A 25,743-nucleotide genomic window follows, 5' to 3' on the forward strand; every position below is an offset into this window, starting at 1 on the left:
GTCTTAACAGCTTTATTCATAATAACCAGAAACTGGAAACAACCCTCAAAAAAGGGATGCAGAAAAAGTGATTCATTTACACAGTAGAACGCTATTCAGCTATTTTAAAACAAGGATATCATGAATTTTGCAGTTAAATGGATGGAACTAGAAAATATCATTCTGAGTGAGGTAAACCAGACCCAAGAATACACAGAGGGTATGTACTCACTGATAAGTGGATATTAGACTGAAAGTACAGAATACCCATGATACACCCTACAGACACAAAGACAGAAAACAAGAAGGAAGTCCAAGTTGAGGATGCATAAGTCCCATTTACAAGGCAGAACAAATTGGTCATAGGAGACACAAGTGGGGAAGGAACTTTGTGGGAGAATAAAGGAGAAAGGAAAGTGAAGGTAGGATGGGGAGATACGGGAGCAAGGCAGAGAAGGCCAGAATAATGAAGAGAAATGTGTTTTGCTTCTGTTGGGGCTTGGGGTTTAGGTTGGTGTGTTGGGGTGGAGAAATCTTTAGGACGTCCGAGAGAATTGGGATGAGGCAAGCAAGTAACCATGAATAATAGAGGTAATCTTAGTCAAAATGCCAAACAGTGAATATATGAAACCTGAAAAGAATACCTCTACTAGCCAGACAAGATCCCCAGTGGAGGGACACCAACATACCTACAAAATTTTTGGTCCAAAACTCATCCTGTTTAAAAGAAATAAAGTAGAAAAAATGGAGCAGACTATGAAAGAATGAATGGCCAACCAGTGAGTGACCTACTTGAGATCTATCTCATGGACAGTCTCTACTACTATTACTGATGCTATGTTGTACTTGCAGACAAGACGCTAGCATGTTTGCCCCCTGAGATGCTTTACCCAGCAGCTGACTGAACAGGTGCTGAAACAAAAGGGCAAACATGGGACAGAGGTCAGGGACCCCTATTAAAAAGTTGGGGGAAGAATTGAAGGAACTGAAGGGATGCCAACACCACAAGAAGACTAGCAGTGTCAAGTAACCTGGGCCCTAGGTGCTCCTAGAGTCTAAGTCTCAACAAAAGAGTGTATGAGAGTAAAACTGCAAAGCTTCTGTAAGGCGAAGGACACTGTGGTTAGGACAAAACGGCAACCAACAGATTGGGAAAAGATCTTTACCAATCCTACAACAGATAGAGGCCTTATATCCAAAATATACAAAGAACTCAAGAAGTTAGACCACAGGGAGACAAATAACCCTATTAAAAAATGGGGTTCAGAGCTAAACAAAGAATTCATAGCTGAGGAATGCCGAATGGTTGAGAAACACCTAAAGAAATGTTCAACATCTTTAGTCATAAGGGAAATGCAAATCAAAACAACCCTGAGATTTCACCTCACACCAGTGAGAATGGCTAAGATCAAAAACTCAGGTGACAGCAAATGCTGGCGAGGATGTGAAGAAAGAGGAACACTCCTTCATTGTTGGTGGGATTGCAGACTGGTACAACCATTCTGGAAATCAGTCTGGAGGTTCCTCAGAAAATTGGACATTGAACTGCCTGAGGATCCAGCTATACCTCTCTCGGGCATATACCCAAAATATGCCCCAACACATAAAAAAGACACGTGCTCCACTATGTTCATCGCAGCCTTATTTATAATAGCCAGAAGCTGGAAAGAACCCAGATGCCCTTCAACTGAGGAATGGATACAGAAAATGTGGTACATCTACACAATGGAATATTACTCAGCTATCAAAAACAACGCCTTTATGAAATTCGTAGACAAATGGTTGGAACTGGAAAATATCATCCTGAGTGAGGTAACCCAATCACAGAAAAACACACATGGTATGCACTCACTGATAAGTGGCTATTAGCCCAAATGCTTGAATTACCCTAGATGCCTAGAACACATGAAACTCAAGACGGATGATCAAAATGTGAATGCTTCACTCCTTCTTTAAAAGGGGAACAAGAATACCCTTGGCAGGGAATAGAGAGGCAAAGATTAAAACAGACACAGAAGGAACACCCATTCAGAGCCTGCCCCACATGTGGCGCATACATATACAGCCACCCAATTAGACAAGATGGATGAAGCAAAGAAGTGCAGGCAGATAGGAGCCGGATGTAGATGTCTCCTGAGAGACACAGCCAGAATACAGCAAATACAGAGGTGAATGCCAGCAGCAAACCACTGAACTGAGAACAGGACCACTGAACTGGAAGAGCTTGAAGGGGCTCGAGACCCCATATGAACAACAATGCCAACCAACCAGAGCTTCCAGGGACTAAGCCACTACCTAAAGACTATACATGGACTGACCCTGGACTCTGACCTTATAGGTAGCATTGGATATCCTAGTAAGATCACCAGTGTAAGGGGAAGCCCTGGGTCCTGCTAAGACTGAACCCCCAGTGAATGTGATTGTTGGGGGGAGGGCGGCAATGGGGGGAGGATGGGAAGGGGAACACCCATAAAGAAGGGGAGGGAGAGGGGTTAGGGGGATGTTGGCCCGGAAACCGAGAAAGGGAATAACACTCGAAATGTAAATAAGAAATACTCAAGTTAATAAAAACTAAATAAATAAATAAATATAAAAATAAAAATAAAAAATAAAAAATAAAAAAAAAAGAGTGTATGAGAGTTGGTACAAGGCCACAAGCACATATGTAACATTGTCTGGCCTCAGTAGGAGAAGATGGTCCTCATCCTATAGAGATTTGATTCTTCATGGTAGGCAAATGCCAAGGAAGGACCACCTTCGTAGAGGTGAAAGGGATATGAGATGTAATAAGAATTCTGGAAGCGTGACCAGGAAATGGGGAAACCAATTACAATGCAAATAAATACAATAGTTTATTAAGTAATAACGAATAAAAATAGAAACAAAAAATTTCAAACCAAAGAAAGGGACAGACAGAAAGAAAGGAAGGATGGAAGAAGAATGAAAGAAAAAAGAGTGTGTTCCTTTGTTTTCAATTGTTAATTTCTTTGAAGGCAGCCTAGTAGGATACATAAATCTTTTTCACTTTCTCAATTGTTCAAAAATGAAAGGGAACCTGGAGTGGGGAAGATCATGTAGCCTTCATAGCCAACTGGTTGAGTAAGGAGTGTGGCATTTTGCATAATAAAGGGCTGGCAACTTATACTGGGTCAGTAGAACAGGCAGAAATATTGGACAGGCAGAAGGAAGACTTAAAGGAGAGAGGACAAAGCTGGGAAATATACAATGAGAAACACAGGGAGAGATGCAGTAGTAGGGAGGTTGGGGTAAAGTAGAGGGTAGGTCAAAGACTGCCCCAGCAAAGGGCCAACAGCCTTAAACAATGTAGATGTCTCCCTGTCTTTATTAAACCTCAAACAGCATCCCACAAAAGCCCTCCAATATCAGGCACAACAATGTAGGGCATGAGGTCCAGACTAAGAACATGAATTCTAGATGCAACACCCAAAGGAGAGAATCTAGGCACAGGCAGGAGCCTGATATGAAAGCATCATCTGGGGCCAGATGAGCTGAAATTCCAAACCTCAGAGTCAGTAATGTATTCTCAGAGTTGGCAGTACACAGAGGACAGTTTAGAAAACCTTACATATGGAAATAAATATTATGTTTTGAAGCAGTAAAAGAAAAATAAGAAAAAAGGTTTCATAAATGTTCTTTGATGTTGCAAAAGGAAAGAAACTGAGTATTGACAGTATTAAAAAAATTTAAATTGAAAATGAGGTAAATTCTCCAAAGGAATAAAAGAATGTGCAAGATTAAAAACTGAAAATAATTTCTGTCTTAAAAGTGGAAAACACTTTGTCAGAGGGTATTTGTACCCTGTATAGTTTCATTTTAATTATCATCATAGAACTAATTATATTGATCACAGTTTTCTCTGTACTTTCTAAGAAACAGCACAATAAAGAAGGAAAAAAAATCTCCTTGCCCTTATCCCTGACATTAGTGTTAGTCTCACTCATTAGACGATAGCCAGGCTAGAGGAAAAGTAAACAACTTTTAAAATGAACCTTATATAAGACAAGGCGAAAAGGTATATTAATTATTCCAGCTACATAAAACAATTACCTCCAGAAGAGTAACCCAATGGTTATAACAAATTAGGATAGCAGTTCATAATAATGCTATATAGCATGCACTCACCATATATGAAACAGTTACCAAATAATTACTCCATGCAAAATTGTATAATTCCAAAAGATTGGAAAGATTTTAAAACAGCCATCTTACAAGCTGGCCTTCAACTTCAGTAGCTGACATGGTGGAGAGAGGAGGCTTTGGCTAGGGCCACTACATGACTGGAAGGGTTAATATTTCCAAGGATCATTTGCTAGGTGAAGGTGAATATGATGAGGGACAAATACAGATTGTGTTTTAATAAGTCACCTTAGAGTAGCTTTAAATGCTTCCAACAAGGATTAACAACAGTAAAGGCGATCTAAATCATTTACCAAGATAACTCAGGGCTCAGATGAAGTTTTGAGTGATTTTTTTTTACAATGATTAACTTCAACTGCAAATAAAGCAATATCAGATCCAGATGCCAGTGCAGGGTTAATTGAATCTTTAGATGAAAACAACTATAATGCTGAATGCAAAACAACCATTTGACCTTTAAAGATCAGATCTGCACCTAATCATGAACGCAATAATAGAACAGAAGATATTGGATCTAATGTATTCAATGATGCTGTGATAGAACAAGCAATTGCTAAATGTATGAGAACTCAGAATTTCTGATTCTGAATCTATGGAAGATCAGGTTATTTCTTAGTGGAGTATAGACAAACATCCATAGGATAACATTTTCTCTGATTGAAACCCAGAGAGAAAGCTTCCTGGATCAATAAAAGATGTGGAAAGTGCAGACACAAGACCTCAATCACGCAGAGGTATACAAGGCAATCACTTACAATCAGGAAATTCTGTCTAAGGGGCTTTGCTCAGGCCCCACCAAAAACCAACATGAGTTATTTGTTCCATGCCAGCCAAAAACAAAAAAAAAATAAAAACATGTTCTAGAGAGCAACTAGAAAAATTAGTGCTTGATACAACAGACAGTACTGTTCTATATTTAACTACTCTGATAAATACAACAAGAGATTTTAGAGGTACAGGAAGCATATATTTTGGCAAAGTGCTATCAGTGTTTAGAGACTGAAATTGAAATTGCTTTTAGATGGAATTGACATTGGATGTCTACTGCATACTGGAGCAGGTATAACAATAATTTCATAAAATTTTGTAATCCACTTTGGCTAATTCAAGAGTTATGTACCAGCTTCTAAGACAATGTCACAGGTGAAACAGAATCTAAAATGGGCTAAATGAAGAGGACCAGAAGTTCAGTTGGGAAGATTAAGGCCATAGGTGGCAGATATTGATACTCTGGAAAGATGGCTCAGTGGTTAGGAGTACTGACTGCTCTTCCAGAGTCATGAATTCAATTTCTGGCAACCACATGGTAGCACACAAACATCTGTAATGGAATCCAATGCCTTTGTCTGGTGTCTATGAAGACAGCTATAATGTACTCATACAAATAAAATTAATAAATGTTGACCAAAAAAAGGGATTCAGATGGAAGGTCTTGATGCAAGGAATATTAAACAGCCCCACTTTCTGTCCTTACTTTGTTCAACAGCCATTACAAATAAGTTTTAAGGTCTCTTCAATCTAAAATTTATCACTTTATGGATCATGTCTTGATGGGCAATTCTAATACAATTACCTTGCAAAAATGATTTTGAAGTAAAGATAATTTTGACTTACTGAGTAGTTAAAAGTGCTCCTGAAAAACACATAAAGGAGATTCTATAAACAATCTAGGATATAAGATAGGTCTCTAGATAACCGGGCCACAAAAAGTACATATCAGAAGACATTAATTACAAACACTTAATGATTGCCAAAAATTGCTGGTATATACAAATTGGCTCAGGCCCATAATTAGATTAACTACTCAAGAGTTAAGCAAATTATTTCAGACCTTATAAGGTTATTCAATGTTAAATAGTCTGATAACCACAGAAATTATCTAATATCTCTACCAGTAGACACACTGGAGGTGTAAACTGAGTTGTAATTCTGCTATCTCAGCAAGGTAACTTTATTTTCCTAACTATATAAAAACATCTAAGTAAAAGCCTGATTCTCTAAATAAACTGCTATATCTTTAAAAATCCTTTTATCTGTGTCATTCTATAGCACTAATCTACTTTTCTCTTGAGGTCTTCTAAACGTAAGAGTGCTCCTTAGCTTAGGTTTCTCGTATTCAGTTAAGATATCAGACTGAAGGTAAAGAAGCACCGGAGGAGGTCACTCATATAGCATGTCAAAGGGGGTGAGACCTAAAGTATTGGAGGTGTTCTGACTTCTATATAAGGTTAAAGTAGGAGACATCTCTCCTCCCATCGCCACCAGTATTATGGGTTAATTTGGTCAAGACTTTCTTTAGGGTCTGATTTATCTCCTCTAGTTATCCTGAACTTTGGGATCTGTATGTACAATGTAATTTTCAATTGGTCTCCAGAAACTGTGGTAGACATTGAGTTCCTGAAAATGAATGCTGATCTACTGTCAGACCCAAACAGGGTAGGCAAATGATATATGCATAGGACACCTTCAACAAGCTGCTTTGCCACCAAGTTGACAGTCTCCTTCTTTGTAGGGTAGGCGTCCATGTATCCTAAAAATGTATCCATAAAAACTAACAAACAATTCTATCCGTATGTTCTTGGTTTTCTTTTTCTATAATCTGTTTTTCAATTACCCCTGGCCATTAGCCCCTGATTATGGTTCCTTAAGCAGCTCCTTGATTGGGACCCGAGGAGTTCATAGCCTGTCAGGTGGCACAGTCTAAGGTTACCTGATCAACCAATTGTCATAAGTCAAATATTTTGTACCTTGTCTCTCACAGCAATTCTTTCAGTTTTCAGGGAACAAGGGTAAAACTTGGTCAATCTGAATGATGGCTTGTCTAGCAAACTCCTTAGGTAGAATGAAGCAGCCTTCACAGGTCAGCAAGCATCTGTAACTTCTGTAAACTCTTTGGTATTTCACCTGACCTCCTTTGTCTTCACTAGTATATTCATAGATGGCTGGGAGTGCAGAGGCTGTGACAATGCTACCAGAATGTCAGGAGTGGAAGCTTGGGTGGCCTCCTTTTCAGCTTTATCAGCTAGCTTGTACCCTCAGGCTAGTTCTGATGTCCTTTTCTGGTACCCAGGGCAGTGAATTATGGCCACTTTGAGAAGAAGCCATGATGTCTCCGATAAAATAGGTATTCTTTTTTTAATATTTTGGATGGTTTCTCTTTCTGCAGTCAGTAATCCCATCTGTTGTCAGTATAAATATTAGCTATGGCTCCTTTTGCTAGTTTTAATGCTCGTTTAGAGACTTTAGTTCAGCTCTGTGGGCTGAAGTTCCCCATAGCAAAGCATCTGTCCAAATAACAGAGTCCACATCCATTGCTGCAGCCCCTGTATATCTTCTTTTATTCTGGATGATGCTGTACCCATCTGTGAAATAGAAACATTCTGCATCTGGCCATGACATATCTACGGCATGATGTTCTGGATATGCCCCAGAACTATAGAGCAATCATGTTGTAAATCTGAAGATGATTCAAGTAGCAGGGTGGCTAGCTTTAGGTCAAATGTTGGAACATATTTTTTGTGTGGTGTATTCAAAAGTAGACCCGGAAAGTATACCAGTCTGATGTTGGACAACCACCAACTGTGTAAATTCTTGAGGGCCCTCTCAATAGAATGGGTGTGGTGATAACTAGTCCTACCCAATGTTTATTTTGTCAACATCCTTGACTAGGAGGGCAGTGGCAGCTATGAATCAGAGACAGGCTAGCCATCCTTGGGCTACTGGGTCCAGCTTCTTAGATGAATAATTTACAGATATGGTCACAAATTTTGGGTGAGCACCCCCTTTGTCTTGTTTATATTTACTGGAAAGTTTTGTGACTGTCTGGGAAGGCAAAATCGGGAACCTTTAATAAAGCCCTTCTTAGAGTCTAAAAAGCCATGTCATTCTCAGAGGTCCATTTAACTTTGTCTTCTTGGGCCCTGGTGACCTCATATAACAGTTTAGCTATCTCAGTGAATCCTGAAACCCAAAGCCTACAGAACCTGGAAGAATCCAAAGATTTCAGTACTTATCTTCTGGTTGATGGAACTGGGATGTTAAGGATGTTTTGCTTCCAGAAGTCTGATAGTCTGTGTTGACTCCCTTGAGAATGTACCCCAGATAGGTGACCTCAAGTTGACAAAACTTCTGAGGCTTCTTAGTAAACATTTGGTAGCCAAGTTGATTCAGCTCCTTTAGCAGGTCTTGTGTGGCTTCCTAACATGGCTCCAATTCAAGACCCACAATCAGGATGTCATCTACATACTGGAGCAGTTATCTAAGAGTTGGCCGGCCAGTACTCACCCAAGTCCTCATGCAGTCTTTCATCAAGAATGATGGGTGAGTTCTTCAATCCTGGACACAGGTATGTCCAAGTCACTTGGCCTTTGAAACCTCTCTCCAAGTCTTGCCATTCAAAGGCAAATATAAGCTGGCTTTTGGGGGACAGCAGCAGGTCACAAACCATTCAGCTGCAGAACTTTCCAGTGGGTGTCAGGAGAAATTTGGTTAAAAAAAGCCATGTTCACAGCTTACTGGTATTCTCTGGCTTCTGGGTCAAAAGCTATATAAATCTTATGGGCTTAAAAAAGTCTTTTATATATTCCCTAGGGCTCTCTTTTTTTCCTATATCATATGGCTCACCTAAGAATAATTTGTGGGCTGTCCAGCAGATTTTGAAGGCCCCACATCAAAATTGGTGGTAGACCTGTCTCTCCTTCCTTTTAGCAGTGTTAAAATTCTAGGCAGGTCAAGTCAAGGAAAGGGTGTGAATACCAACCTGAACTTGAGTAGCCATGAACTGTCTTCCCTGAGCATCTGGAAGTCTGGTAAAGGCCTTGTAGAGTGGGCTCTATTTGCAGTACAGCCAAGAGTGTGAAGTGGACTCCACGTGGAGTCAGGTGAGTCAGAGGAGTCAGAGGCTGCCCCTTCCTCTGTCTGTGCTGTCTGGCCAGGGGCAGCAGCAGCAGGAGCAGAAACATAAGGAGGATGATAGAGATCCAACTCAGGAGCAAAGGAGGAGCTAGACATGGGTCTGAGGCTCACTGTCATTTAGAAGAAATAGTGTGGGGAGTGGTAACACCTTACCAAAAAAGGTCTCATCCAAATAGGGGCTTCTGCACCAGGTATTGTCTCATGGTAATATATGGCACTTGGTCTGGGTGACTCCAGGCATCATTAACTAAACCTTCACCCTGTAAATGATGGGGAGATGGAAATTCCCCTCCTCAGGCCATATCAGGACCATTCATTCCCACATAAGATGGTTAGTTTTCAGAGACAAAAGACCAGACCTGAGTCTTCTATGATGCAGTGAAAGTCCATAAAATGGTTCAAGACCAGGTAAAATGGGGTACTTTTAATCCTGTCCTATCCTCAGAATCAAATAAAAATTTGTATAAGACAAAATGCACAAACAGTATATACATAAATAGACACAGAGGATATTCCAAGGGAAACAAAAACAAAATTAAAAGACTGTCTTAGATGATCTTCCTTGCTGCCCATGGGAGGCCCATAGACCCACAGCCAGTTCAGAATTCAGATAAGAAGTAGCAAGTTCTCCTGCATGTGGCAGTGAGTCAGGAGCGTCCTCTGTTGCCCATGGAAGGTTGATAAAATACATATCTGCTTTGTCCCCCTCAGACTCCAGATTAAACTTGAAACATAAACACAAAGATGAAAAAGAAAAAAAGACAACTGGGTGCCTGGACTTACCGATCCAAAAACACTCCACTATATGGGTCAGGGGATCTCTAGGAAATCCTGGATTAGCCCCCAAATGTAAGGGTCCATGATTCACTGAATAATGATATCCCAGATTCCATTATTATGTAAAAGCAAAGAGTGCTTTATTTTGTAGAAGTCCTGCATTTTGGTATCTCTCCTTACCAAGATAGAGAGAACACAGAAGTGATCTCACAGGCATGATTGAAAGCACATTAGAGGAATTCCATGGAGTCTATAGCTAGAGAAATTTTACAAGCCTTAGCAGAGCATGAAGGCTGGAAACTCTTGTTGAGGAAGTTTGGAAACTATTGCTGAGGAAGTCTGGAAACTGTTGTTGACCTATTCTCCTTGTCTCAGACAGGTGGCTGGGCAGCTGCAGATGGCAGGGCACTTTCTGAACAGCTGCCTTAAGTTTGGGATTTTCTTGTTTTGTTTTGTTTTGTTTTCTATTGTTTTGTTATGTTTGAGTAACTAACTTGCCTAGGCTTGCCTAAATTTGCCAGGTCTTAGTCATAGTCTCCTGAACTGACAATTTCAACCTTATAGTAGAATTAGTCTATCCTTCTCACTCTGTAATTTTGTGCTCAAAGGGCAGAGACAGGAAGATCATGAGTTATCTTGAATTGAAGGCCAATCTGGGCTGCACACAACAGCCATCTGTCTCAAACAAACATACAAACACCAAACCAAACATATTATACATATACATTAACTGCATATGTATTCATAGAGTATGTAATACAAAAGTGATCTACTAAGTGCAAAAAGGTGTAAAGTGATGTTATATTAATGAATATTCAAAATTGTTCATAGAAAAAATCCAATTACAAATGATAAAAGAAACAATTCCATATGGGTGCATCCACAGATACATACATATGTAGTGTCTAGAATTGGCAAATTCAGACAGAAGGAAGTAGTAGCTGCTTAGCAGTGAGGGGTGAGGGGAGAGGAAGGAAGTTAGAGGACTGACAGCATTTCCTTGTGTGTGGAAAGGAAAATATTATGAAATGATATAGTTAGGTTTGCACACATTTATGAATATACTGAAAGTCCCTCCCTTGAAATATCTGAACTAAGTGGTATTTGTGGCATATAAGTTGATCAATAAAAGCATTCAATGTGTCAGTGGATGAGGGCATTTGCCACCAAGCCTAAATATGTCAGTTTTAGCCTTGAACCCATGTAGTGGAAACAACATAGATTTCCTCAAGTTGTCTTCTGACCACAAGTGGACTGTGGTGCACGCAGACACACACACACATACTCACATACATACACACACACACATAAATGAAATAAGAATTTAAAAGAAGACACTATTAAATGGAATACATGACTCTGGACAGAACCTCTGTAATAAAGGTCATTATTGCAACAACACGAGGAGTTTGAGTGGTACCTGGGGACAAGATATTATTCTGCAATATCATAGTTCATTTCCTGGTCTTCATTGTTGGATTTTGGCCATGCAAGAAGACAGCCTTGTTGAAAGTATACACTGCTATTTACACTACTGAGCACCAGAAATTATTTATTCGTGATGAAAAAAACTCTGCAATTGACTTTCATGGGCAAGGGAAGGATGGGGGGAGGGCAGAGGGCACCTTTTTACTTATTATGATTGGTTCAAAACATGACTTGTAAAGTACAAATTTAATTTCAAATATGGAGACACATATGACACAATGGGTTCCGGCCAGACCTTTATAGAAGACCTCATACCAGTACTGTCCAAAATATTCCACAAAATAGAAACAGAAGGAGCACTACCCAATTCCTTCTATGAAGCCACAATTACACTTATACCTAAACCACACAAAGACAAAAAGAGAGAACTTCAGACCAATTTCCCTTATCAATGCAAAAATACTAATAAAATTCTCACAAAATGAATCCAAGAACATATCAAAATGATCATCCATCATGATCAAGTAGGCTTCATCTCAGGGATGTAGGAATGGTTCAATATGCAGAAATCCATCAATGTAATCAGTGATGTAAACAAACTCAAAGGAAAAAACTCATGATCATCGCATTAGATGCTGAGAAAGCATTGACAAAATTCAACACCCCTTCATGATAAAAGTCCTGGAAAGATCAGGAAATCAAGGCCCATAACTAAACATAGTAAAAGCCATATACAGCAAACTAGTCACTAACATTAAACTAAATGGAGAGAAACAATCCCACTAAAATCAGGAACTAGACAAGACTGCCCACTCTTTCCCTACATATTCCATAGAGTACTAGAACCCCTAGTCAGACAAGAACAGGAGATAAAAGAGATACAAATTGGAAATGAAGAAGTCAAAATATCACTATTTGCAGATGACATGATAGTATACATAAGTGACCCCAAAAGTTCTACCAGAGACTCCTACAGCTGATAAACAACTTCAACAAAGTGGCTGGGTATAAAATTAACTCAAACAAACCAGTAGCCTTCCTCTACTCAAAGAATAAACAGGCTAAGAAAGTAGTTAGGAAAATGAGACCTTTTATAATATCACAAATAACATAAAATACCTCAGTGTGACTCTAACCAAGCAAGTAAAAAAATTGTATGACACAAATTTCAAGTCTCTTAAGAAGGAAATTGAGGAAGATCTCAGAAGATGGAAAGACCTCCCATGCTCATGGATTGGCAGGACTAATGTAGTAAAAATGGCCATTTTGCCAAAAGCAATCTACAGTTCCAATTCAATCCCCATCAAAATTCCAACTCAAGGGGTTGGGGATTTAGCTCAGTGGTAGAGCGCTTGCCTAGGAAGCACAAGGCCCTGGGTTCGATCCCCAGCTCCGAAAAAAAGAACCAAAAAATAAAAAATTCCAACTCAATTCTTCATAGAGTTGGGAAAAGGAATTTGAAAATTCATTTAGAATAACAAAAAACCCAGGATATCAAAAACTATTCTCAACAATAAAAGAATGTCTGGGGGAATCACCATCCCTGACCTCAAGCAGTATTACAGAGCAATAGTTTTTAAAAGTGGATGGTATGGGGACTCAGGCAGGTAGATCAGTGGAATAGAATTGAAGACCCAGAAATGAGCCCACACACCTATGGTCACTTGACCTTCGACAAAGGAGCTAAAACCATCCAGTGGGGAAAAGATAACATTTTCAACAAATGGTGCTGGTTCAACTGGAGGTCAGCATGTAGAAGAATACAGATCGACCCAATCTTATCGCCCTGTAAAAAGCTTAAATCCAAGTGGATCAAGGACCTCCACATCAAACCAGATACACTCAAACTAAAAAAAAAGAAAAACTGGGAAGAGCATCAAACACATGGACACTGGGAAAAATTTCCTAAGCGAAACACCAATGGCTTATGCTTTAAGATCAAGAGTCGACAAATGGGACATCATCAAACTGGAAAGCTTCTGTAAGGCAAAGGACACTGTCATTAGGACATAACAGCAACCAACAGATTGGGAAAAGATCTTTACCAATCCTCCATCTGATAGAGGGCTAGTATTTAATATATACAAAGAACACAAGATGTTAGACTCCAGAGAGACAAATAACTCTATTAAAAATGGGGTACAGAGCTAAACAAAACATTCTCAGCTGAGGAATATTGAATGATGGAGAAGTAGCTAAAGAAATGGTCAACATCCTTAGTCATCAGGAAATGCAAATCAAAACAACCCTGAGATTCTACCTACACTAGTCAGAATGACTAAGATCAAAAACTCAGGTGACAACAGATGCTAGAGAGGATGTGGAGAAAGAGGAACATTCCTCCATTTTTGGTGGGATTGCAAGCTGTTACAACCACTCTGGCAATCAGTCCGGAGGTTCCTCAGAAAATTGGACATTCCACTACCTGAGGACACAGCTATACCTCTCCTGGGCATATACCCAAAATATGCTCCAAAATACAACAAAGACACATGCTCCACTATGTTCATAGCAGCCTTATTTATAATAACCAGAAGGTGGAAAGAACCCAGATGCCCTTCAACAGAGGAATGGATACAGAAAATGTGGTACATCTACACAATGGAATATTACTCAGCTATCAAAAACAATGGCTTCATGAAATTCATAGGCAAATGGATGGAACTAGAAAATATCATCCTGAGTGAGGTAACCCAATCACAAAAAAACACACATGGTATGCACTCACTGATAAGTGGATATTAGCCCAAAACCTCGAATTACCCAAGATACAATTCAAGAAGCTCAAGAATAAGGATAACCAAAGTGCTGATGCTTCAGTCCTTTTTAAAAGAGAAAAGAAAAAATATTCATAGGAGCAGTTATGGAGACAAAGTTTGGAACAGAGATTGAAAGAATGGACATTCAGAGCCTGCCCCACCTAGAGATCCATCCCAAATTATAGATAGATAGATAGATAGATAGATAGATAGATAGATAGATAGATAGATAGATAGATAGATAGATAGATAGAAAGATATATAGACATAGATAGAGAGATAGATATATGCCACCAAACCTACACATTATTGATGAAGCCAAAAAGTGCATGCTGACAGGAGCCTAATACAGCTGTCTCCTGAGAGGCTCAGCCAAAGCATGACAAATACAGAGGTGAATGCTAGCAGCAAACTATTGAATTGAGAACAGGGTCCCTAATGGAGGAGTTAGAGAAAGAATTGAAGAAGCTGAAGGGCTTGCAACCACATAAGAACAACAATACCAACCAACCAGAGCTCCCAGGGACTAAACCACTACCCAAAAAGTACACACGGACAGACCCATGGCTCCAGCTGCATATGTAGCACAGGATGGCCTTGTTGGGCACCAGTGAGAGGGGAAGCCCTTGGTGCTGCCAAGGCTGGAGCCCCCAGTTTAGGGGAATGTCAGGTTGGGGAGGCCAGAAGGGTAGGTGGTTGAGGAGGGGGAACGCCCTTATGGTAGAAGGGGAGAGGAATGGGATGGGGGCTTATGGAGGAGAAACCAGGAAAGGGGATAACATTTGAAACATAAATAAAAAATATCGACTTTTAAAAAAGGAAGGTGATTTAACAGGGGTTTTTTTTTCCATTGTTGTTGTTGTTTTTAAAGACAGATTGTTGGCCCCATGAAAAGAAGGAATTTAGTTGTTTATAGGTGTGTGTACTTCACATTTATCTTGATTTCTAGATAAAGTACAGAAGAACACTATAAATGACAGACATCAATGTCTCTGTCACTCAGAACTGAACCCAGTGCCCTATTCCCTGTTCTCCCTTCACTACCCTCTTGACACCCAAATCTTTCTGTAAAATTATAAAAAATGGTGTCTTTAACCCCGCACTAGGTCCAGCACCGCAGTGCCCCAAGATCTGGTAGATATCTTAATCTCAGTCAGCAAAGCCTCTCACCCGCTTTGCTCTATCCCATATCTCACTGCCAATGGCCTCTCTCTGAGCCTTGTAACAATCTCTCTACCCATCCAGTTCCCAAGGCAGGCTGCCACCATGCCAGAAATATACATCTCAATTCCATGGTGGCTTAGTGTCCCAGACGCCACATACTCTCTTAAAATTAGTTTGCCACAAGAAAGAACACACAACACAATAATCTCTGAAACAATTGATAAGATATAATTGCCCACCTAAACATACAATGCCCTATACACATCCATCCCTTAAGAACATTCATAACAACTTGTAAAGGTACAGAGTGGAATCTTAACATCAGCCTCCATGTTCTCTCGGTGGCTTCCTCCTGCCTTCCCATTCCAGTCTCCTCCTCTTCCCTCAAAATTTTCTCCCACCCATCCTTCCTTCTTGTCCAATGACAGGCCTCATTCTATCTTGTACCTGCCTTCACCTGCCTTCACCTGCCTTCACCTGCCTTCACCTGCATAATGATATCATCCCTCACCCAGCAATTCTAAAGAGAATCCCCACCTTTTACATGGTTGAGATATTACCTGATAAATTATCTTCTGACTGTAATCCCATTACTTGGGAAGCAAAGGCAGAAGGATCAGACATTCAAGGCCATGCCTGTAATCCCAGGGCCCTAAAGTGAAGGTAGAAAACTGAGAAGTTCAAGGTTCATAGACAGTTCTAGGACAGCCTGTGCTACAGAGTGAGTTCCAGTACAGAGTAGGCTAGTGCAAGCCCTTCCTTTAAAGAAAAAAAAAAGTAACAAAAGATAACACAGGACATGGTGGCTCTTGTCTTTAATCCCAGCTCCTGGGAGGTACACAGAGGCAGCTGTCTGGGAGTCTCAGGCCAGCCTGGGCTACAGAGTTAGTTCCAGGACAGCAAGGGGTGTTAAACAGAGAAACCCCAACTCTGAAAACATAACAACGACAGCAAACCCAAGAAAATCAACAGCATTAGAAGAAATGAAGGTGTTTGCCATTTTATATTTCATGTTTGGGGATAAACAGTTTTGAAACTACAAGTAAAAATCCACCAAAGACAGTTCTATTATCTTTAAAAAGTAGGGTGGATCCTAAGTTACCAGCCTTGACATAATTAAATATTCTCTTAAAAGAAGTTTTCAAGGTTTACCATATTTAGAAACCCTGGTTCTACATGGCCTTCCTCATGTGACACAACATAGTATCATTTTTGGCACAGAGAGTGCAGGGAGGAGCCGTGCTCACCACACCTGAGTCCTGGGCCCACAGGTTTGCTCAATTCCCCCAACTCATTTCCCCCCCAACTCCACTCAGCATTTCCTCTCAGGGATGCAGTAACATTTCCCTGAGGCCACACTCATTTCCCTATTCCTTCAGATACTGTGGAGATAATACGCTAGAGGAGGAGTTTACAGATACATTTAAAACCCTGACTCTCAGTGCTTGCAGGATCATTCCTTCTCAGCACCCTGCCCAGCAATGGACAAAGGCACCCCAAGAATAAAGGGAGGCCTGTCAGAGGCCAGACCTGCTACAGCAGAAATCCAGGAGATCGCTGACAAGGTAAGTTCATGTATTTTAAGAAAAACCTTGATCCCAAATCAAACTTTCATAATTTGATTCATATTTTGACACTGTGGTAAGAGTGTGGGAAATCACAGAAACCAGAAATATATGGGTTTTGTTCACACCTGATAGAGTCAAAAGAGGAATATTAAGCCTTTCAAAGTAACTCTTATCTCTGTGAAGCTGCACTCTTTACCACACCCGCTAATTCTGCCACTGCTAAATTCATGCTGCATCGTCTCCAGACATTACTTGTCTCATCCCAGTGACTACACTGATGGAATTTTCCAGTCCCACTACTTGAAGCTCATGTGTGATAGAACCTAAGTTTATTAAGAATTCCTGAGCTGATTCAGGATTCGATGCCCACCAAAACATCACAGTCAAAAATAGAACTCAATGTTTTTAGCAGGTTAATACATCTTGTTTAACAATCATCTAAATAATAAAAATGTCATGCTACGTGTTTTACGAAAGAGAAATGCATGGAAATTTTGAAGGTAGGTTTGTAATCTGTCACCTTATTTTCTTACATCATGCTGTTTTCTTTTATGACACCAAATCAACCTAGAGATCACAACCAGATTGGTTTACTGTCTGTCTGTTTATTTGTTTGTATATATGTCTCACATGTAGTTTTGCTAGATAGTGGAGTGTGTAGGTAACTCAGGCTAGCCTCAAACTCAAGGCATTCCTGTTACTTCAAGTTCCCAAGTGCTGGGGTTGCAGCTGTGAGCCAGCACACGACGCACCATCAGATTTTATGAGAGTAGAACAGATGGGAGCCTTCATGCTTAGGGCACCAAATATCCTAGAAGGGGTCACAGGCCTAAAATTCAGTGACTAAGTATTGAAGGCTAAATAGTTCTCATGCATATGTTTATTTCAATAAACAACTTGAAGCATATTATTTTTTGAGAAATATTAAATCTTTATACCTTCATTAAAATCCTCACATCAAGTTGATCTTCTCAACCTTAAATGTGCACACCAGTCACCTGTGGCTCTAATAAAATGCAGATCTGACTGAAGAGGGCTAGACGGGCCTGGGTGTCTCCATTTCTCCACAGTCTCTGGAAGTGTGGGCAATCCTATCCATGACTTCACTTTTCCTGTAGGATCAGATACCAGGCACCCTAGAAGGCTTAGGGGATCTAGGGCCTTACATAGGATGACAAGGAAAAGTTCTCCACTTCACTGTCATAAGAAAGAGCTAAAGGGACTAACTGAAATACTGGGAATAAAATGTTTTTCAAAAACAAACAAGCAGAGACAAAGCATACTTGATGTTTAAAGTGACTGAAATAAAAATTCCACAGACATATTCCAGGATCCAGGACTGTACGGGGACAGACAGAAAAATAGTTATTTGACATAAAGAAATTACTGCATATTTTCATGATACTTAATAGGTGATCATTTGATTATCTAGAATAACTGTTCTTTTAGAAACACGGGTCTTGCTATTTCTTCAAGTGGTCAAAATCTCTCAGGTTCAGATGAGCCTTTTGCTCCTAGCCTCCCAAGTAACAAGGGGAACAAGTGCGTCATCCTGCTGACTAGGATACTTTTGGAACATATTATTCTCATTTGTTCTTTGAGGGTTTCATACATACATAAAACATCCTTTGATCATACAAATTTTAAATTAGGAAGCTACTGGAAGGTTTTATCTTGCTAACGACACCATCTATGAACCATATCTTCAATAATAGAATGAATTTAGAAATGTTTTCTTGCAGCTCCAGAGAAGCAGAATGAGACACAAGTATTAACAGGGACACCTCACCCTCTAAGGAGCTTTCCTGTTTTAAAGGCCTTGGCTTCTGTCCCACCTCTCAGTTGATCTTCAAAGCCCCCAAGCAGGCAAGGTTGCAATCCAGCCTACCTTTGGATGATGGAACCAAGACTTAAGATGCCTAAGAGTCACCCAGATAAGAAACTAACCTGTCCTTTCCCACTGCACAGCTTCAGTCCCCTGGGGAGCTTTGCAGGGATCAGAGGGAGGGAATATAGCAAACTTGCCTACTCTGTGGAAGCCAGGGTCTCAGGCTTAAATACCATAGCCATCAACTATTAGATAGGAACATTTCCTCAGTCTCCCTTGGGTTTCAAGCACCGGGATACAAAGTGTAGAGCCTAAATACAACACTGAAAGGAACCAGCTCTACTCCTCCAAATTAACAGTGTAGAAGAAATCAAGATATCTAGGGAATATTACAAAATAAAATTATTTAAACACTGTCCCATGATCACAGGTTTAAGACCAAAAAGGACGTTAGGCACTGCTGCCAACCCCTTTACTGTCAGATGAGCAGGTACAGGGTGGTGGCTTAGCTCTCAGATGTCACACATCTGTCCTGTCTTGCAGGAGACAGCCTGAGGTGACAACACCCACTAAAGTGTTGGCAGGCAAAGAAGCAGGCAGTAAACTGTCTATTTCTTCGGAAGCATTTTCTCAATCATAGCAAAATTCACCTTCAAAGAACACCAAAGGACAAACTACAGAAAAACCCTCGTTAAGTCAGGAACTTCCGTCTATTCCTCCAAGATTATGGTCTGTTGTTGTCAGGCCAAGGAGGGTTATTGTATCCCTTTAATTATCTGAAGGATCACAGAGAAAATCTGCACTAAGTGTTGTTGACTTTGGAAACTGATCAAATATAGACTTACTTATTGGAGCACTTCATTGTAAATCATTTTTTTCCTTTGGGGTGTGTGTCTGTGTGTGTGTGTGTGTGTCTGTGTGTGTATGTGTGTGTGTGTGTGTGTGTGTGTCTGTGTGTGTGTGTCTGTGTGTGTGTGGGGTGTGTGTGTGTGTGTGTGTGTTGGGATTTTTGAGGCAGGATTAAACAGGTAACCCCAACTAGCCTGGAACTTTCTACATGCCCCAAGCTGAATAACATTCTTGAATGGCATTCTCCTGCCTCAGTCTTCCTAGTTCTAGGATTAGAGACTAGAGGCTTGAGCTGCCAGCCCTGGGTCATCAGCATCTCTGAGGACTCTCAGCAGGATGAGGTTCCCAGATTTGTGAGTCAGATTAATTGAGTCACCACAGCCCTAACATCATCTCTTACTTTCTCCTCATTAGGTCAGACCCCAGCTTGAAGAGAAAACCAATGAGAAATATGAAAAATTTGAAGCCGTCCAGTATAAAGTTCAAGTTGTCGCTGGAAACAATTACTTCATTAAGGTTGGTCACAAACCTCTCTCAAACACTGTTGCAATTGTTACCTGTTGCCCCAACTGTAGCTTCATCTCTACCAGTGGTCATTAATTAAGACACTTGTAAGTGGAAGACCCCCAAACCCATTAGATACAGGAGAGTTACCTTGTTTAACCTTGGGAATACAGAAAGCTTTCTTCAGACCTATGTTAAGAAGCCAGTGTGGTCACACACACACACACACACACACACACACACACACACACACACACATACACACACACAGATACACACACACATACACACACACATACACACACACACATGCATGCACACACACACACACACGCATGCACAGGTCTGTACTTGCATGGTACTCATCAGAATGACATATGTAATAGGAAACTTTAGTTAGTAGCATTAGAAGATTAAGTCAGGAGGGATATCAGAACTCAATATCTACTATAGAAATCAAAACATTTATTCCAGAAATAAGAAAATTTGCAATTCTTATTGAGATGGTCTCAGTCCCAGGTTCATGCCTCAAAACCATTGGTCATGTTACCCTGACGGAACCTAAGCTTCTTTCTTTGTACATTACAAAGAGACAGCCTGGTGTGCATTCTCAAAGTAGGTTGCAACACAGCAGAGACATGGAGACCATGCAGTCCATATGTGCCAAAGACAGTCTGAGAGTCTTTTCCCTTATCACACTGTATGCCAGTTTTTTTCCCAACTTAGAAGTCAGAAAACAGAATCACCAAAAACAAAGACTGCCTTCTGCAACTTTCCATGTATCATGAGAATAAAATGTAACTCTGGAATGTAATCTGTGCCAAGAATTTGATTAGAAGCAGAATAAATTAAATCCAGATGGAGAAATGGATTAGTGGGTAGAAGCAGTGACTGTTCTAGCAGAGGACCTAGGTTTGGGTCTCAGCACCCACTTTGCAGCTCACAACTATTTCAAACTCCAGTTGGAGGGGATTTAGCACCCACTTCTGGTGACTTCAGGCATTGCATGCACAAGATGCACTTAAATACAGGCAAAGAAAACATTTAAATTCAAAAAATCTTTTTCTAAAAGGTATTAAAAATATATCTGGGAAATATGTTTCCTGCCATATTGTTAGCTGCTCTTTCTCCTAACATAAGGGTTGGTGGGAGTTCAGTTCCTGGGACTGCCTTGGGCCAGAAGTGTTGTTTCAGGAGAGGTTGGCACATCAAGTCTTGACAAGAGAGTAGACCTGTCATACAATTGAGACCCACATAAATAATCTTCCTTCCTATCTTCCATTGTTTTTTTTTCTTTTTTCTTTCCTTCCTTCTTCTTTCTTCCTCCCTTCTTCCATTTCTTTTTTCTTTTATGTCTTTCAGGTGGATGTAGGGTGTGGTTGTTACCTCCACCTACGAGTCTTCAGTGGTATTTCCAGAGAAAATAATTTGGAACTTCATGGATACCAGACTAACAAAACCGAGAATGATGAGCTGACCAGCTTCTAAACAGCAAATCCCAATATGATCTCATCCCTCTCATTGTAAAGAAATGCAGTCATCAATAAAGATACATTCTGGGGATTGGGGATTTAGCTCAGTGGTAGAGCACTTGCCTACCAAGTGCAAGGCCCTGGGTTCAGTCCTCAGCTCCAGAAAAAAAAAAAATAAAGATGCATTCTTCAAATAACTGTTTTCTTCCCTCATTACTCAGTATTGTGTTCACCTTACCTCCTAGAAAATTAATTTTTATTTTTATTCTTTGTTACTTATTCTATTCCTTTACATCTCAAATGATATCCCACTTCCCAGTTCCCCATCTATAAGCCCCTCATCTCACAAATTTTCTCTCCTCCACTTGCCTCTATGGGAATGTTCTCCCACCCACCCAGCCTCTCCAGCCCAACCCATCCAGCATTCCCCTACTCTGGGGCATCAAACCTCCACAGGACCAAGGTCCTCCCTTCCCATTAATGTCAGACAAGGCAACCCTCTGCTATCTATGTATCTAGAGCCACAGATCCCTCCCTGTACACTCCTTGGTTGGTGGTCTGGTCGCTGGGATCATTGTTCTTCCTATGGGATTGCAATCCTCTCAGCTCCTCCAGTCCTTCTGCCAGCTCCCCCACCAGAGACCCTGAGCTCAGTCTGATGGTTGGCTCCAAGCATTCATACCTGCATTGATCAGTTTCTGACTAACCTCCCAAGGGACAGCCGTACCAGTTTCATGTCAGCAAGTGCCTCTTGGTAATGGCAACAGTATTGGGTTTGGTGTCTGCAAACAGGATAGAACCTCGGGTAGCAGTCACCGGATGGCCATTCCTTCTGTCTCTGTTCCATTTTTTGTCCATTCTTCCTTTGGACAAGAACATTTCTGGGTTAAAAAACATTGAGACGGGTGTGTGGTCCCATCCCTTGACCAGGGGCCATGCCTATCTACTGGAGGGGATCTGTCCAGGTTCTATCTCCCCTTTTCAACTAAAATCATCCCTGTTGAGTCCTAGGAGCTTTTCCTTTCCCTGGTGTCTGGGACCCTCCAGTGGCCATCCCCATTTTCTCATCCCCACTTTTCTACATATTTTTATACAATTTCCTGACCACCTGTATCTCACTCCTCTCCACTCTGGCACCTGATACTGCCCCCCTTATTTCCTTCCCCTACTCTCTCCCTCCTTGTCCTCCTGTCCCTATATCTCCCACGATCATCATGTCCCACCTCTATGCAGTACTGAGGCACTCATACCCTGATCTTCCTTTCTTCTAAACTTCATATGATCTGTGGGTTGTATCATGGGCATGTGAGGTTTGGAGCTAATATTCACATATCAATGAGTACATACCATTTGTGTACTTTTGTGTCTGGTTTATCTCACTCTAGTTCCATCCACTTGCCTGCAATTTCATGAAGTCATTGCTTTTAATAGCTGAATAGTACTACATTGTGTAAATGTACCAAAATTTCTGTACCCAATTCCTCTGTTGAGGGACATCTAGGTTCTTTCCAGCTTCTGGCTATTATGAATAAAGCTGCTATGGGCATAGTAGAGCAAGTGTCCTTGTTTATGTTATATATGAAAATGATTTTTTTATACTGGATGGTTTTAGCTCCTTTGTCAAAGATCAAGTGACCATAGGTGCATAGGTTCCTGTCTGGGTCTTCAATTCTATTACATTGATCTACCTACCTGTCTCTGCACCAATACCATGCAGCTTTTTATCACTGTTGCTCTCTAGTACAGCATGAGGTGAGGGATGGCGATTCTCCCAGAAGTTCTTTTACTGTTGAGAATCGTTTTTGATATTCTGGGTTTTTGTTCTTCCACATGAATTTGAGGATTGCTTTTTCAAACTCTGTGAAGAATTGAGTTGGAATTTTGATGGGGATTTCGTTGAATCTGTAGATTGCTTTCAGCAAGATGGCTATTTATCCTATATTGATCCTGCCAATTCATGAGCATGAGAGGTCTTTCCAACTTCTGGGGGCTTCTTCAATTTCTTTCTTCAGCAACTTGAAGTTCTTGTCATATAGATTTTTCGCTTGCTTGTTTAGAATCACACCAAGATATTTTATATTATTTGTGACTCTTTTGAAGAGTGCTGTTTCCTTAATTTATTAGCCCATGTATACTTTGAGTAGAGGAAGGCTACTGATTTGTTTGAATTAATTTTATATCCAGGTACTTTGCTGAAGTTGTTTATCAACTGTAGGAGCTCTTTGGTAGAATTTTTAGGGTCTTTTACATATATTATCATATCATATGCAAATAGTAATATCTTGACCTCCACCTTCCAAATTTGTATCCCTTTGATCTCCTTTTTTTTTTTTTTTTTTTTGTCTAATTGTAATGATTCCAAAGTCAAGCACTCTATTGACTAGGTAGGAAGGGAGTGAGTAGCCTTGTCTTCTCCCTGACTTTAATGGGATTGCTTTGAGTTGGCTTCCTTTTAGTTTGATATTGACCATTGGTTTGCTGTATATTGCTTTTATTACATTTATGTATGGAACTTGAATTCCTGATCTCTTCAATACTTTTAACATGAAGGGCTGTTGTATTGTGTCAAAAGTTATTTCAGCATCTAATGAGATGATCATTGTTTTTTTTTCTTTTGAGTTTGTTTGTATAGTTTGTATAGTGGATTACATTGATGCATTTCCATATATTGAACCATCTCTGCATTCCTGGGATGAAGCCTACTTGAGTATGTGATTGATTGTTGTGGTGTGTTCTTGGATTCAGTTTCAAGAATTTTTTTAAACATTTATTTATTATGTATACATCATACAGCTTTCTGCCTGCATGTACACCTGCAGGCCAGAAGACAGCACCAGACCTGATTATAGATGGTTGTGAGCCACCATGTGGTTGCTGGGAATTGAACTCAGGACCTCTGGAAGAGCAGACAGTGCTCTAAACCTCTGAGCCATCTCTCCAGCCCCGGTTTCAAGAATTTTATTGAGTATTTTTGCATCTATATTCATATGGAAAAACTGGTCTGAATTCTGTTTTTTTTTTTTTTTTTTTTTTTGGATCTCTTTGTCACTTAGGTAACTGTGGTTTCATAGAAAGAATTGGGTAGTGTTCCTTCTGTTTCTATTTTGTGAAATAGTTTGAGAAGTATTAGTATTCAGTCTTCTTTGAAGATCCAAAAGAATTATGGACTAAAACTATCTGCCTTAGGCTTTCTTTGGTTGGGAGACTTCTAATGACTGCTTCTATTTCCTTAGGGGTTATGGGACTGTTTAGATGGTTTATCTGATCCTGATTTAACTTTGGTATCTGGTATCTGTCTAGAAAATCATTTATTTCATCTTGATTTTCCAGTTTTGTTGATTATAAACTTTTAGTAGTAGGATCTGATTATTTTTTTAATTTTCTCGGTTTCTGTTGTTATGTCTCTCTTTTCATTTCTCATTTTGTTAACTTGGATACTGGCTCTGTGCCCTCTTGTTTGTTTGGTTAAAGGTTTGTTTATCTAAAAAAAGGCCAAAGTGAGGTGTTTCACTCCTACTTGGAAGGTGAAAAAAATTAGTCATGAGAGGAACAAAAAGGAAAGGATCTTGGTGGGAGAGCAGAGGGGAAAGTAATAGGGAGAGTAAGATTATGTACAGGGAGAGACAGGAACAAGGCACAGAGTGCCAGAAAAATGGATACAAATATACAGCTACTGGATTTGGAGGGTGGCAGTTAGGGTAGGAAGTAAGGGTTGGGGTGGAGGTTGGGGAATTTCTAGGAATTCCCAGAGACCTGGGATGAGGCAGGAAGGCTTCCTGGACTCAGTGCAGATGACCTAGCCAAAATGCCAAACAGTGGGTATATGAAACCTGAAGAGACCTCCTCTACTAGCCAGGCAGGACCCCCAGAGTAGGGATGGGGACATCAATGCACTTATAGAATTTTTGACCCAAAATTATTCCTGTCTAAAAGATATACAAGAACAAAAATGGGGCAGACACAGAAGGAATGGCCAACAAGTGACTGCCCAACTTGAGATCTATCCTACAGGCCATCTCTTACACTATTACTCATACTATGTTGTATTCAGTGACAGGAGCCTAGCATGGCTGTTCACTGAGAGGCTTTACCCAGCAGCTGACTGAGACAGGTATAGATACAACGAGGCAAACATGGGACGGAGGTCACAGACCCCTATGGAAGAATTGGGGAAGGATTGAGGCAACTGAAGGGGATGTCAACCCAACAGGGAGACCAACAGTGTCAACTAACCTAGACGCTGGAAGGTCCCAGAGTCTGAGGTTCAATCAAAGTGCATACAAGGGCTAGTCCAAAGCCCCAGGCTCATGTGTAGCAATAGATTGCCTTGGCTGGCCACAGTA

The 25,743-nt window shown here is 40.4% G+C and overlaps 1 protein-coding gene across 1 annotated transcript; it reads left to right on the forward strand.

The window, feature by feature from the left end:
* The first annotated feature begins 16,581 nt into the window (after positions 1–16,581).
* Positions 16,582–21,597, forward strand: Stfa2l3 (stefin A2-like 3). The gene is made up of 3 exons (NM_001408865.1): positions 16,582–16,744; positions 19,839–19,940; positions 21,291–21,597. The coding sequence occupies exons 1-3, from the start codon at positions 16,661–16,663 to the stop codon at positions 21,414–21,416; spliced, it is 312 nt and encodes a 103-aa protein (NP_001395794.1). The 5' UTR covers positions 16,582–16,660; the 3' UTR covers positions 21,417–21,597.
* The last annotated feature ends 4,146 nt before the right edge of the window (positions 21,598–25,743 follow it).

This window comes from Rattus norvegicus, chromosome 11 (assembly GCF_036323735.1).
Source record: "Rattus norvegicus strain BN/NHsdMcwi chromosome 11, GRCr8, whole genome shotgun sequence".
In the NCBI taxonomy this organism is placed as follows: Eukaryota; Metazoa; Chordata; class Mammalia; order Rodentia; family Muridae; genus Rattus; species Rattus norvegicus.